Here is a 13,823-nt window from a genome sequence, read left to right as displayed (position 1 = left end):
ATAAAAATGAATCATTGATTATTTATTTATGGTACTGATGGACCATTGACCATTTTTATAATCAGACGTTTTCTAAAATCTGAATGTTGCTATGCAATTCTACTCGTAGCAAATTTATGTTAAATTTCTCCTACGTTGAAGGTGTGATGGAGAAATCTCCAACGCAGTGGATGAAATTATAGGTTGTCTACCGTACCCGAGGCTCTGCCGAGAGCTAAACAACCAGGAATATCGTCCTGAGGGAGCGATATTTCAAGTTAGGGGTTATTATTTTACTCTCATCACGTTTTTGTTACGCAGGATACAATCGTTCCAATATTCAAAATAAAAGGAAAAAAATATTACAATGTTACACAATTTGACCTGATGTTATTGAATTACAACGTGACGTCCTTGAAATTTCGTATTATTGGAAGAACGTGCGATGCATCTTTATCTACAGGTTGACAGAGATATGTCATCCTTTGGGTGGCAGAGAAATCTTGAACAGGTCACTTTAATTTATGGTGATAACTACTCCATCTGTAGAAGAGAGTAACTTACTTCTACAAAGCTGATCGCCTGTCACCTCTGTGTACCCGGCACAGCATCCCAACTCTTCCCTGTAACTCACTTCTGACCCCTGTGAAGTTCTGTACGAATTAAAATCTTCAATGTGTGACAAAGAATGAACCTGTTTTTGTAAACAGAAATAATTATCTTTTTTGTTAAGAATCTTGATTTAATTGACACTTACTACCTACATACATACTCCCGTATGCTAATATGTTTCAATATGTCATGCAATTCTTATTCTTTATGTTTTGAGTATATGAAATCATACACATTAAATCAAAAACACGAAAAAATAGTCTAACAAAAGCATTTTAGCATAGGTCTTAAAATTTCTTATGAACAGCAATTTCCTTTTTATTTAATTTTTTTCTTAAACAACATTTCTACATAATCTCAGTTACTCTGAATTTTGTTTTACAAATGCAACTATTTCTGTCAAGGCTGCATTTTTGTTTTTATTTATGTTATTGTTTATTTCATTTCTTTGTTTACATACCTTATTTTCTTTGTACAAAGCGCCTTTTCATCCCCTAATACACCAAGACTTAGACTCACCAGGACAACATATTTCAGGTAAGCCATTATGCTATACCAATAACAGCATATTTGTTTCGCTCCCTTATCCTGATAACGGCCAAAGACTTCTTATATGAATAATTTGTTTTATAAGTGACACACCGGAAGTGAATCGTGTCCGGTCCAATGTCTATCCAAAGGGTTTTGCTTCCTGTAGATGACAGTTGGCCGGATGTTGTTTCCTTAATGCTGACATATCAGAAGCCACAGCTTTTAAATCACTGTATAGAAAATGCTAGACGATTCTAATTGTTTCATCCCAAACTTGTTAAAAATAAATGAATATGGTGTTTTATATTTTCATTAAACTCGATTTATCCCATACTTTTGCGTATAAACACGATATATTAATTGAAAGCGTATTTTTTGTCTGGGATTTAAATCTAATGTAGCAAAACCAATTCCCCACGAGCATTACTATCCAGATATGTATTGAAAGAAAGTGATTGCTTCCACAATTCTTTGAGTCGGATGGTTGGTCAGCTCTGGCCTACCAGGTTTATCGTGTCCAATCGTGCAGCATATATACATGTATCTTTGTGAACTAAAGTTTAAAAGAGTATTTTTGCATCTAATACATATATATAGCATATCATGAAATTGAATAAAAATTACCATGGAATAAAATAACAACAAAATCATTTCAACTTAAATGCTTGTGATATTAAGGAAATAATATACAAATATATTTGATATATATCTACAATCACAAGTTATTGTAAAATACATAGACTATGTGTACGGAAAACAAGTGAACGCTAGGTGGGAACACATTTTATTGACCATCAATGCGAGTTACGTGCTATTTGACTTTTGTTTGAAGTAAGACAATTTTAGTGTTATTCAAAACTGATTTAAAACTGATCTACAAAATATACATAAATGATTGAGAACATGTATTAAAGGGATATAGATAAAATGATTGGCTGTACATTTTCATTCCATTTCAGCATATATACCAGATGCAAATCTGTCTGGTCTCGACACGACCAGGATCTTGGTCTATATCATCGTAAATACCCTCAGACTCTTGTCTGGTGAACGACCTAATAGCTACGTCATCATAATTAACGCCACCAGTCGCATTGCTCCTTAAGTCATTTCCTCCTCTTACAAAGGACGGATTCTGAAGTGGAATATTGCTAAAAGGGGGCGCCACGGGTACATTTTGAAAATTGGTGTCAGAAGCTGAATAATTCAATTTTGTATCGTCTCTTGGCATGCCATTACGGTTGATATTAGAGTATGTTGGAATTTTAGATATTGGAGGAGGTGACGGTTGATCTGAAGAAGGTTTTGATTCAGAGGAGTCCAAGACACTATTACCGACATTTTTCGGTTTCGGAGGTAGAAGAGGTGGCGCCACCGGTATTGGGGCAATGCGTGTGGCTTTTTTTGCACCAATAAACATAGGGGTAGTGGCAGCTGCGTTAACGTCACGTGATTCCTTGGAATTCGAAACCGCCGTATCCTCATAAATGCTGATATTATTGCCAGACTGTTTCTGCTTCATATCGGGATCAGACGTGGAATTTTTGAACAAATGAAATGTTGGACGAACCCTGTCTGGCTCAACGTTGACACGATTAATATTAGGGAGGGATCGGGAGTTCATCTTTTTCAAATTAGTTTTTCCATTTCGATATCCTTTCTTCTTCGCTATATCAGCGATGACATCGTTAAATGTAACGTCCTTCGGTCGTGGTTGTTGTGACAGGTTTGGCTGTGAAGCCACCAATTTTCTATTCAGGATTCCTTGTTGCAAATCATCAACATTATAATACATACCCCCGATAGTGTTAACCGTCTGGGGGCTTTCATCTGTTGTCTCATTCAATTTGAATGTTGACACGGATGAGGCTTTGGTGTTTTGGAAGTATGCATTGCCATCCAACAAATTATCGATTATATTCACTTGTGATGATGAATCTAAAAGGGGTGTTGTACTTGGAAAAGATTGCTGAAGAGTTTCATTGTAGTAGTAGCTTCCTCCTTCAGTAATAGGAGGTTGTCCTGTAACACCAAGGGAAGCCCCGTAAACTGTAGATGTATGGACGTCTAATTCCTCTTCTTGTTTGATTGATTTCGTTGTGATATTAGCCAAAGCAGCGATGGCATCTATCAATAAAATAATTAAGATGGCGTAAAACTTGGGCCTCGTTTACAGTTTTGACCTAAGAAATTTTATGTAGCAAACCACGCTGGAGTGAACAATATTTATTTATTTTTGTTTACATTTTAAGGAAATGAGAAATTATGTAGTTGATTAGAAAAATTAACGATCACATTATATTATGAATATTTGACACTGTTGTATAAGAAGAAAATATTCGACATTTAACTATTGTAAATAATCGAATAGTTAGTTATGTTTTTCAAGCTTAACGTAACTGAAAGCGCCATTTTACTCAATTTAATTTTCATAACTCATTGTGTTGGATGAGAAGTGTTGCAGTATATTCTATAGGGATGTATCTGCGATTTACACTTTAAACAATTGAGAGTTGTACATTGTGTATTCGAATTATGAATGCACATAAAGGTTGAATCATACAAATGTTTTGAAGAATCCCTTCTTGGTATTTGTTTTGTGCATACCTTTTTTAGCTGGTTCAGCAGCTGAACCAATTAACTGTCTAGGGTAAGCTGTAGGGACATTGTCTAACAATGTCGGTGATTTCAACAAGTGTTTTCGGCTCCTGACCTCAGCACATGAGCATCTGAAGAAAAAAGAGTTACTTTTTACAAGTTTTAAAATGTTAAAACATTAAATCTGATGTTACATGTTGCGACGAATTAAAATTCAATTAATATTGACAAAATCATTTCTCTTCAAACAAGATACCCTTAACAGTTACCCGGGTTTTTATATATTTCAGCATATTTGACCCCTGGGACCTTGAATGAAGGTTAAAGTCGTCCATTTGAACAAACTACGTAGCCCTTCATCCCAGCATGCTACATACCTAATATTGGGTATTTGGGTCTTTTGAGTTATCAAGAATATGTCATTACAATATGTCAGCATATTTAACCCTGTGACTTTTAATGAATGTCAAGGTCATCCATTTGAACAAACTTTGTAGCCCTTTATCCCAAGATGCTACAGACACGATATCAAGTATCAGGGCATGTTGGTAATTGAGAAGAAAATGATTTGAAATGATGCATGACGGATGACGCCGGACAAAAAGGCGATCGAATTCGTCTCAGGTGACCTAATAAATTCAACTGATAGTGCATTATGAGTCTCAAGATTGACCCAAATGTTGGATTTTTTTCATAATTTTAATATACCTGCAGACTATCCACATGATGCACAATATAATGGCGACCAGAAGAAGAGTACATCCGACAGTGATAATACAGACATAGACTGGATTTTCAAATACGGCGAGGAATTCCGACAGTGGAGACACAGTCACTGTAACTGAAAGAAAGGAAAATGCTTTAGATGCACAGTTGTTGCTAATAATTGATATTTTCTAAGTGAATACTAATTTCAATGAAAGCATGTTTGTGTGACATTTTTGAATTCCAAATGACAAGGGTATGTGGATATTAAGTTCCTATTGGCAGATCCATCGAACGTCAAAGGGGTTTACCAACGTTATCACATTTCCCGTGTATGTGCTGTTATGAAGAAAAAATAATTAGTACCAAAGTGTTGTTTTGATGAATAAGAAGTACGTCATTTACGAATTGCAGTGTTACATTGATCTAGGCGTATGCATCTGTAAACTAAGGCTGATCAAAATTTGAAAGTAAAGGGCCATTTCAAATATGCATTTGATATAATAAGGAATATTATACCTGTATCTATTTTAAGACATGTATCTCCGACCATCACATAATCCGTGATACAGGAACATGAGCCATTGATATGGTGACAGACTGGGGATGCGTTGGTTGGACAAGAGCAGTTATTTCTACACTGATCGCCATATGTACCAGCACTGCAGGCTACACGTAAATTTATAACAAAAATATCTGCTTTTACGTACAATCAATACCAAAATCACACCAACGTATAATACAAACATCTATTAGAAAAGCTCCACCTATAATCAATCCTGGCTGAACACTAAATACAACATAATTATATCTGGCTCTCCGTTCTATCACTGAATGTCAAAGACATAATTCCGGAAATGTATATCTATGTTAACTTACAATCACCACAGGATAAAAAAAGTATGTCATACTCCTCGCTAGATTTATGAACACTTACTGCAGGCTAATCATAAAAATGAAATACGGGTATCAGTATACACACACTCAATATTAGTAGGTTACAAAACTACCAGAAAGTTAATTTCACCAGTACTGCAAATTTATTTAATTACTAGAATATCGTTTGTAGGTTAATTACGCATATGAAAACTTATAAATGCTATACCCAGGTAAGCATGGCTATTTAGAAGCAAATTATAACATAACTCGATAAATCAGTCATGCTTTATGAAATATTTATCAATTTACTTTCGTTGCAGAAATTTCCTGTCCATCCGGAGGAGCAATCACATGTTCCATCAACGTGACTACAGGCGAAGCTGTTGATTGGATCACATTTGCATGTCTGGCTGCAGTTTTCTCCGAAAGTGTTACTATCGCAAGCTGTTTGAAAATACATATATAAAATACATTTTTAGAATTATGAAATGTCTTGTTTATATATAGGTTATAAGGCAATGCAGGATATGCTATAATTTGAAAAATAAATGTTATTTTGCTTATTGGGTGACAAATTAGCTTTTGTGTGTGTATTACGTACATCAATGGCTATCAAATCAATTCTTTAGTACATTAACGCTACGGAGAGAATGCTCAATAAAAGAAAAGTATTAATGTCTATACTGGGTTTTATTGATGGTTATATTGCCAATGACTTTACACTCCATGTATGAAACATATATTTCTAAAAAAAAGTTCTTAGTTACATTTACCTTGCAATTGTTACATTTAATCCCCTTGTATGATAATTTACCTTGGTTACACTGATTCCCGGTGTGTCCTGGTGTACATATACATGACCCATTCGCAGAGTTGCAGCTTACAGACGTAGTCTGGTTACAGGAACACATCTCCGTACAGTTTACTCCGTAAAACCAAGCAGGACACACTGAAAGACGTTTTATTAATAATCATATTTACACAACATAGAAATCTGAGTCATAAAACTCTATTTGTTGCATATAATAAGAGGATGAATACTGTGTTCTGCAATTCTTCGCGGTATGTCTTCATATGTTATAGGCGAAATTATAAAGGGCATGGTATTTTAAATGACAACATAACATAATGATCCCAATATCTGTATGAGTAAACTCGAAGCCCATGCTAATGTTTGGTTGCTTCTGTATGCTTTCGATAAAATATGTTTAATATGCCTTATATATGACTCTCGCGACCTTGATCATCTGGCGGCGCTGTTGTTGAAAAAATTATTTCCTTGATGTCTTGCATCAATTGCGTTCATTGATGCCTTAAACAGTCATCATGGGCTAACTATACAAATTGGAAGTATGTGTGTACATTGTATCCGGATTATGCTTCCTTATTCTTTGTTCAAATTCAGTTTTGCATCTCTAATGGATAAGAATGCGTTACAACATGGAATCGACATGACATGACATCATTACCATCAATTAATGAAGCTAGGAAATTTGGTTAAAAAAACGTTATGAATAAAACAGATCAAAGCTTACCTGAAAGATTTTCTGGTACAAGAGCCTTGACCCCAGAGTCCCCTGATCCTACAAAAAAAAACAACAATTGCATATTATAATTTATGCCCCCCAACGATGTCAAGCAAAATTGCCATTTTCACCATTTCAATGGTATATACATTGGAATGTAAACTACCGACACTAGTTTAAAGTTCTCAATACCTGCGATTTGGCAGAAAGTACTGAGTAAACTTTGTGACTAAAGTAAAACTTAAAAGTTATTTTCATCAATGTAATAAGGAATGCCATGATAACTTAAAATTGTCTACATTGGTATGACGTCAATATAACTAGTTTGCTTTATTTACCCCGTTGAAATAATACTGCTCAGCTTTTTTAACCATCGAAATCAAGATATAGAGAACGATAATTGTTTTTGTTATGAGATCTTAACTATTTAATGCAACATAAATGCTTGTTTGAAACATGAAAATAAAGTAATTCATTTTTGGAAAGGTCCTCAAAGAAATCACATTTATTTTAAGAGCGTGTAGCGGTGACACCAACAATCTTTCAGTTATTCAGGTATGCCATCGTTGTACTTCCAATGCCTTTACAGCGTTGTGAAAGTATCATGTGGCGGAACATGTCAAAATTCGTATTCCATTTATTTGATATTTAATTCTGATAAACTGGAATAGAGCTTATTCAGTTTTGGAAACAAACTTGATGGAGCATGATTTTAACTCGTTTTCTTTTCATGAGTAACAATTCAATCGTATTTTTAGATTTTGTATTGAAAAATAACAGAAACTGATTCAGCAGTTCATCAATTAATAATATTTTTTTCCTACTTTTCCCCCGCTTTATTGCCACAGGGAGACTGCATGTTATCCCAGTCCAGCGTGGATGACAAACACAGACTCCGGTCAAGTGTCCACATGTCCGTGTATTGTTACGAACACAGCTACATTTTCGACGACAAGAGTCTCCGTATGTCCAGCCCGAACAAGCTTTAAAATAGAAAATATTGAAAATCAATAATTTATTGCGAGATATGTATTTTAAGGATGAACGGAACAACGGTGTAATCATAAAGATAAATTACGTGTTTGACAAGAAAAAAAAGACATTTTCAGGTCTAACCTGGTAATCAAACTATGGCCTTATTAATGAAAAAAATGGTTTTCTATCAAAAGATCAATCTTTGCAGAATAATTCGGATTAAGCAAAAACTTCTTTTTCGTTCCTGTTCCATTATACATTTCTGTCTATCGTTAGAATCAATGTTTAATATACACTGCCGCCGTAGCTTCCTAGATTTTATCAAGAAAATATATTTAAATTCAGATTTGTTGTATACCTTATTATAACACTTTTATAGCCAATATAAATAATCGTATTGGGTATTGACGATCCACGAATCCTCATATTTTTTGAAAATAACATAGTTAATAGAGTTAATGATATGGTACATCTTTGAAAGAAATGCAGTTTTTGAATTTTCAAATATTTAATTTACATGTGTGTGAGATGTCATTATTCAAAATTATAGTTAGTGGACCAGAGATGAAAACTCCATTTAAGTAGGACAGTGGTAAACTTTAACACTACCGTCTATGGGAAATCATTTGGTTCCGCGGTCCCTCTAGCTGGAAACTTCATATAAGTGTACTTGTCATTGTCACTGACAATGCAAAGTGTAAGTGTCGTGTGCCCTTATAATGTGCATATATCTTTTTCATTGATTTCAGTGTCTAAATAGAAGTTAATTACCTTCACAGCGTCTTTCCTTTCCAACTCGCCTATATCCCGTACTGCACTCAAACTCGTCACCATTTACACGAGCTATTGCATAGTCTATGTCTGTATTGTTTAAACTGATAACAAAAATACAAACACGAAGTGAATATAGAAAATGCCTTTCAACATTTGAATTCATCAGTTGAATATATATGATATATAAATATACATATATATATATATGTGAGCTTAGATTAACGAGTTCAACATCATAACAATTTCCGCATTGATGTTATTTTCAAAAATGCCATAAATTTCTGTAACGCACATATAAAACGTGTTTCTGAAATATTATATTATATCTGAGAATTTATTTTTTTCAAATTATGTATATCATCTTTGAAATGAACGAGATTAATAAAATGAAACTAAACTATGAAAAACATATCAACCAAAGACATACCTATCATTCCTCTGTGGTTGTAAACTTCCTGTACTCATCGACGTCATCAGCCATACAACTCCAAATAATATGGGTAAAAAACTACTAAGTATCATTATGCAACGATTTTTATCATACTTATCAGCAGTAATATTAATTGATAATAATTTCTATTCAGTTCTCTACAATACATGTCGGAGACGGAAACTCGCCAGATATTTCCGGAATGGAATAAATATACAATTGGATGAGTATAATATCCGCATGTGTGCAGACATATTGATGATACATACAAGATCAGATATGTTATGGGGATACCGAATGAACAAAGACGGGAGTGGTAACTTTTAAGACAAATATATTATTAAATGGGCCTGTTCCGTAGATAAGATATCTCAACACGAGCGGAAGAGTTTGGCTGGTCAGCACGAGGATTGTCAAACAAACTCTTACACGAGAGTTGAAACATATTTGAAATTTTTTCTCGTACTTAGAAAATACAGCACCAAAGAGTAAGGCTTGTGAAAGCTTCTCATCGCGTTATCTTTCATGACCTAGATAATTTGCGTCGATATTGAGGACGTAAAAAAAATAGAGAGGTGGTTCTGTTACATATATACTCTATTGTGAGTGGCATCATGGCGTGGTCAGCTCTCTTTCCCTGCTCTGTGTGATAGTAATTTATCCCATTTCTAGCAATCAAGACATCACGTTGTGAAGTATGTGGGAAAAAAAGTATATGTGTATGGTTAATAACAAGCTGATGGGAATATGTTGAGGATACAAAATAGATTGATGTTAAATGTACAAAATATATTAGATTTCGGCTCACAACAACAAGATGCAAACTAAAATAACATATTACGTAAAACAAAAACAACTCCCCCTCCGCACCCCCCCCCCCCCCAAAAAAAAACAATTAAAAACAACGAAATAATCAGGTCTTGAAGTAAGATCAAACTCGATAAAATGTATATTTTGAATTTGAGTTTAGCAATGTTACCTATTAAAACAGTACCTAATCAGATTCAAGTTAAAAACTATACAAGTATACAAATACCGTTCCCCTATAACGACCAAACACAAGCTGTTAGCTCACACTTACAAAGTATAATGCTGATAAGGAAACTTATCCCATTTACCTTAAATTTGAAGCAACTAGAACTGTTTTCTGCAATTTTTGAAATATTAACATCGACTGTTCCTGCAAAAAAAAAAAAGACATTTCATCAAGTAAATTCGGCAATGAAAAAGCAAATTTAGTATCGAGGCTGGCAAAACACGTGCTATCCTTAATAAAGGTCGACATCTCTGAGTGTATAATCAGTTCGTAAACATTTATTTAAGTTATGAAAAATTTTAGATAAAAAGTATACAGTTACTTTTCAGGTTAGTTAAAATCAAATGTTTCGTTTCAGATCATTAGAGATATATATCATCATTGGAAGTTAAAGTTGACTATACATTAATTTGTCTAAAAAGCATGGTTCATGGTATTGTAATGCCGAAACACTAATTTCACATAGTAGCATAGTTTAATGTTAGTATATATTAAATAAAACAAGCTGGTGGTATTCGTATAGTACACATGAAAGTCCATCCCTACCAGGATACAGGAAGTGGTTGTTCTCAGTTTGAGCGGAAATAACAAATATTTTTCACAAGTAAAATAACAGCTTTAAACTATTTTACTCGTATATGAAACATTATGTTAGAAGATCAACATTTGTAATCATGATCGCTTTTCTAGCAATTTTCCTCCTGTTAGAACCGGGATTTAATTGCTTCACAACAAATGCAGAACAGAAAAGGTAATGTAATCAATTACATTTTATTATTAATATTATTTAAACATTGTTTTCGCTTATTTGAAAGAGTATAAACATCAACGATGGTATCTAAATATAACTAACACTTCAAGTGGTCTAAGTGATAGCTACCAGTTCAAAACAATGTCAATCAGGACAGTTCAATGAGGTTTTCGGATTTTGAGGATTAAAGTACGAAACAATAGGTTTGTCGCTCGTCGTGTTATCGTAAGCATTCTAAAGTAAGTTTTTTTTCTGAATTGGGTTGATTTCGTGATAATCAAATAGTATTTGATTCATATACCTGTAGATAAATGCATTGTTAAAACTATTGTTTCGGTGTAAATAAGATATTTTTGTCCGTATTTTATATATCTATGTATGACGAAAGAAGAGTAGCCTGTTTCTTTAATTAAACATAATTGGCTGAATGATATCAATGGTATTTTCATCTGATTTGGTTTTGGCTATTTTGATATAGATTTTGTCTCTAACCAGGACACTATTTAAAACCGCGTTAGACGAATATAATCCTTTATGTGACTTAGTCGTCAATTAATCTTGCTATAAACTATAGAAAAAGCAGTTCTGGCTTAATTTCTCGAGACCAGAGTATCATTATTATTCTTTTTTATATTGGTATATTCTAGCAATGAAATAAAAACTGTTGATGCGGAGGAACTCCAGTGTCCGATCGGATATTGGCGGGGCGAAGAGGAAACGCAATGCAGAGGTAAGTATGTTGGTGGTATCCTCAATTTGACGACCAATAATTATTTCTAGATCAAAAGAGTAATAACAAAGAATAATAACATAATAACAAAACCAGCATTAAAAGTCACACGCGATAAAAACGAGGGCAAACTATGAAGCAAAAATAAAGATTTCAATGGAAACTCGAACTCGTAAGAATCTAGATTGCATGGACGAAAATATGATATGTTCCTATACGTTCATGATGGCAACCATTTTTCCCGATCACTATCTCTGACATTGGATAAAAGTCTGTGTATATCGAACAGGAAAAGGGGGAAAATGTGTTAATAACCTGTTTTCTTTAAAATATTATACACAATCTACTGCCTTATGGTACAGAAGAATATCACCCTAAATTACTTCTGCTTTGTTAGTTTGAAACCCAACCACACTCATAAAATAATATCTTTGATTTTTAGTTAATTTTTTTAACAATAATGTAAGGAAATATTTTGAAAAAAAATGACAAAGTGTTAGTATATTGCTCGTTTAACTGTTAAGTCTGACATCTACATCTACATACTGATATCAATGTAAAATATACTTTTGGCAAGTCCAGTTATGATCATAAGTGAATATAGAAAATGCCTTTCAACATTTGAATTCATCAGTTGATATATATGATATATAAAGATAACATATATATATATCATGTGAGCTTAGATTAACGAGTTCTGCATCATAACAAGTTCCATATTTATGTAATTTTCAAAAATGCCATAAATTTCTGTATTTGTAACGCACATATAATAAAAACGTGTTTCTAAAATATTATATTATATATGAGAGAATGTTTTTCTTCAAATTATGCATATTATCTTTGAAATGAAAGATATTAATTAAATGAAACTAAAATATGAAAAACATATCAATCAAAGACATACCTATCATTCCTCTGTGGTTGTAAACTGCCTGTACTCATCGACGTCATCAGCCATACAACTCCAAATAATATGGGTAAAGAACTACCAAGTATCATTATGTAACGATTTTTATCATACTTATCAACAGTAATATCAATTGATAATAATTTCTATTCAGTTCTCGACAGCACATGTCGGATACGGAAACTCGCCAGATATTTCCGGAATGGAATCAATATACAATTTGATGAGTATAATATCCGCATGTGTGTGTGCAGACATATGGATGATACATACAAGATCAGATATGTTATGGGTATACAGAATGAACAAAGACGGGGGAGGTATCTTTTAGAACAAATATATTATTAAATGGGCCTGTTCCGTAGATAGGATATCTCAACCCGAGCGGAAGAGTTTGGATGGCCAGCACGCGGATTGCCAAACAAACTCTTATACGAGAGTTGAGACATATTTGAATATTTTTTTCGTACTTAGAAAATACAGCACCAAAGAGTAAGGCTTGTGAAAGCTTCTCATCGCGTTATCTTTCATGACCTAGATAATTTGCGTCGATATTGAGGACGTAAAAAAAATAGAGAGGTGGTTCTGTTACATATATACGCTATTGTGAGTGGCATCCTCGCGCGTCCAGCTCTCTTTCCCTACTTTGTGTGATAGTGATGTATCCGATCTAGCAGTCAAGGCATTACCGTATGTAAGAAAAAAAATCTGTGTATGGTTAATAACAAGCTAATGGGAATATGTTGAGGATACAAAATATATTGATGTTCAATGTACAAAATATATCAGATTTCGGCTCACAACAACAGGATGCAAACTAAAATAACGTTACGTAATTACGTAAAACAAAAACAACACCCCCCCCCCCCCCCCCCCCCCAAAAAATAAATAAATAAAAACAACGAAATAATCAGGTCTTGAAGTAAGATCAAACTCCATAAAATGTATATTTTGAATTTGAGTTAAGCGATGCTACCTATTAAAACAGTACCTAATCAGATTCAAGTTAAAACACTGTACAAGTATACAAATACCGTTCCCCTATCAAGACCAAACACAAGCTGTTAGCTCACACATACAAAGTATAATGCTGATAAGGAAACTCATCCCATTTACCTTAAATTTGAAGCAACTAGAACTGTTTTCTGCAGTTTTTGAAATATTAACATCGACTGTTCCTGCAAAAAAAAAAGACATTTCATCAGGCAAAATTTGGCAATGAAAAAGCAAATTTAGTATCGAGGCTGGCAAAACACGTGCTATCCTTAATAAAGGTCGACATCTCTGAGTGTATAATCAGCGTAAACATTTAGTTAAGTTATGAAAAATTTTAGATAAAAAGTATACAGTTACTTTTCAGGTTAGTTAAAATAAAATGTTTCGTTTC

General features: G+C 33.7%; 1 protein-coding gene across 1 annotated transcript; it reads right to left on the bottom strand.

Annotated features, from left to right (window-relative positions):
- Nucleotides 1-1,876: 1,876 nt before the first annotated feature.
- Nucleotides 1,877-9,053, bottom strand: LOC117336714. Its single transcript, XM_033897327.1, has 9 exons — nucleotides 9,007-9,053; nucleotides 8,577-8,680; nucleotides 6,840-6,887; nucleotides 6,119-6,253; nucleotides 5,614-5,748; nucleotides 4,945-5,094; nucleotides 4,429-4,561; nucleotides 3,730-3,851; nucleotides 1,877-3,249 (listed from the first exon to the last, which is right to left on the bottom strand). The coding sequence occupies exons 1-9, from the start codon at nucleotides 9,051-9,053 to the stop codon at nucleotides 2,078-2,080; spliced, it is 2,046 nt and encodes a 681-aa protein (XP_033753218.1). The 3' UTR covers nucleotides 1,877-2,077.
- Between the last annotated feature and the right edge of the window lie 4,770 nt (nucleotides 9,054-13,823).

The sequence above is a fragment of the Pecten maximus genome, chromosome 10 (assembly GCF_902652985.1).
Source record: "Pecten maximus chromosome 10, xPecMax1.1, whole genome shotgun sequence".
Lineage (NCBI taxonomy): Eukaryota > Metazoa > Mollusca > Bivalvia > Pectinida > Pectinidae > Pecten > Pecten maximus.
This window is presented reverse-complemented; position numbering and strand designations above follow the sequence as displayed.

Excerpts from the sequence above, each read along its gene's own strand:
- LOC117336714 (XM_033897327.1), bottom strand. The coding sequence starts at position 9,053 with ATGACGTCGATGAGTACAGGAAGTTTACAACCACAGAGGAATGATAG. Across the intron at positions 5,095-5,613 it reads AGGAAATTTCTGCAACGAAA|CCTGCAGTGCTGGTACATAT; the intron begins GTAAATTGATAA and ends ATTTACGTGTAG. Across the intron at positions 3,250-3,729 it reads TGCTGAACCAGCTAAAAAAG|ATGCCATCGCTGCTTTGGCT; the intron begins GTATGCACAAAA and ends TTTTATTGATAG.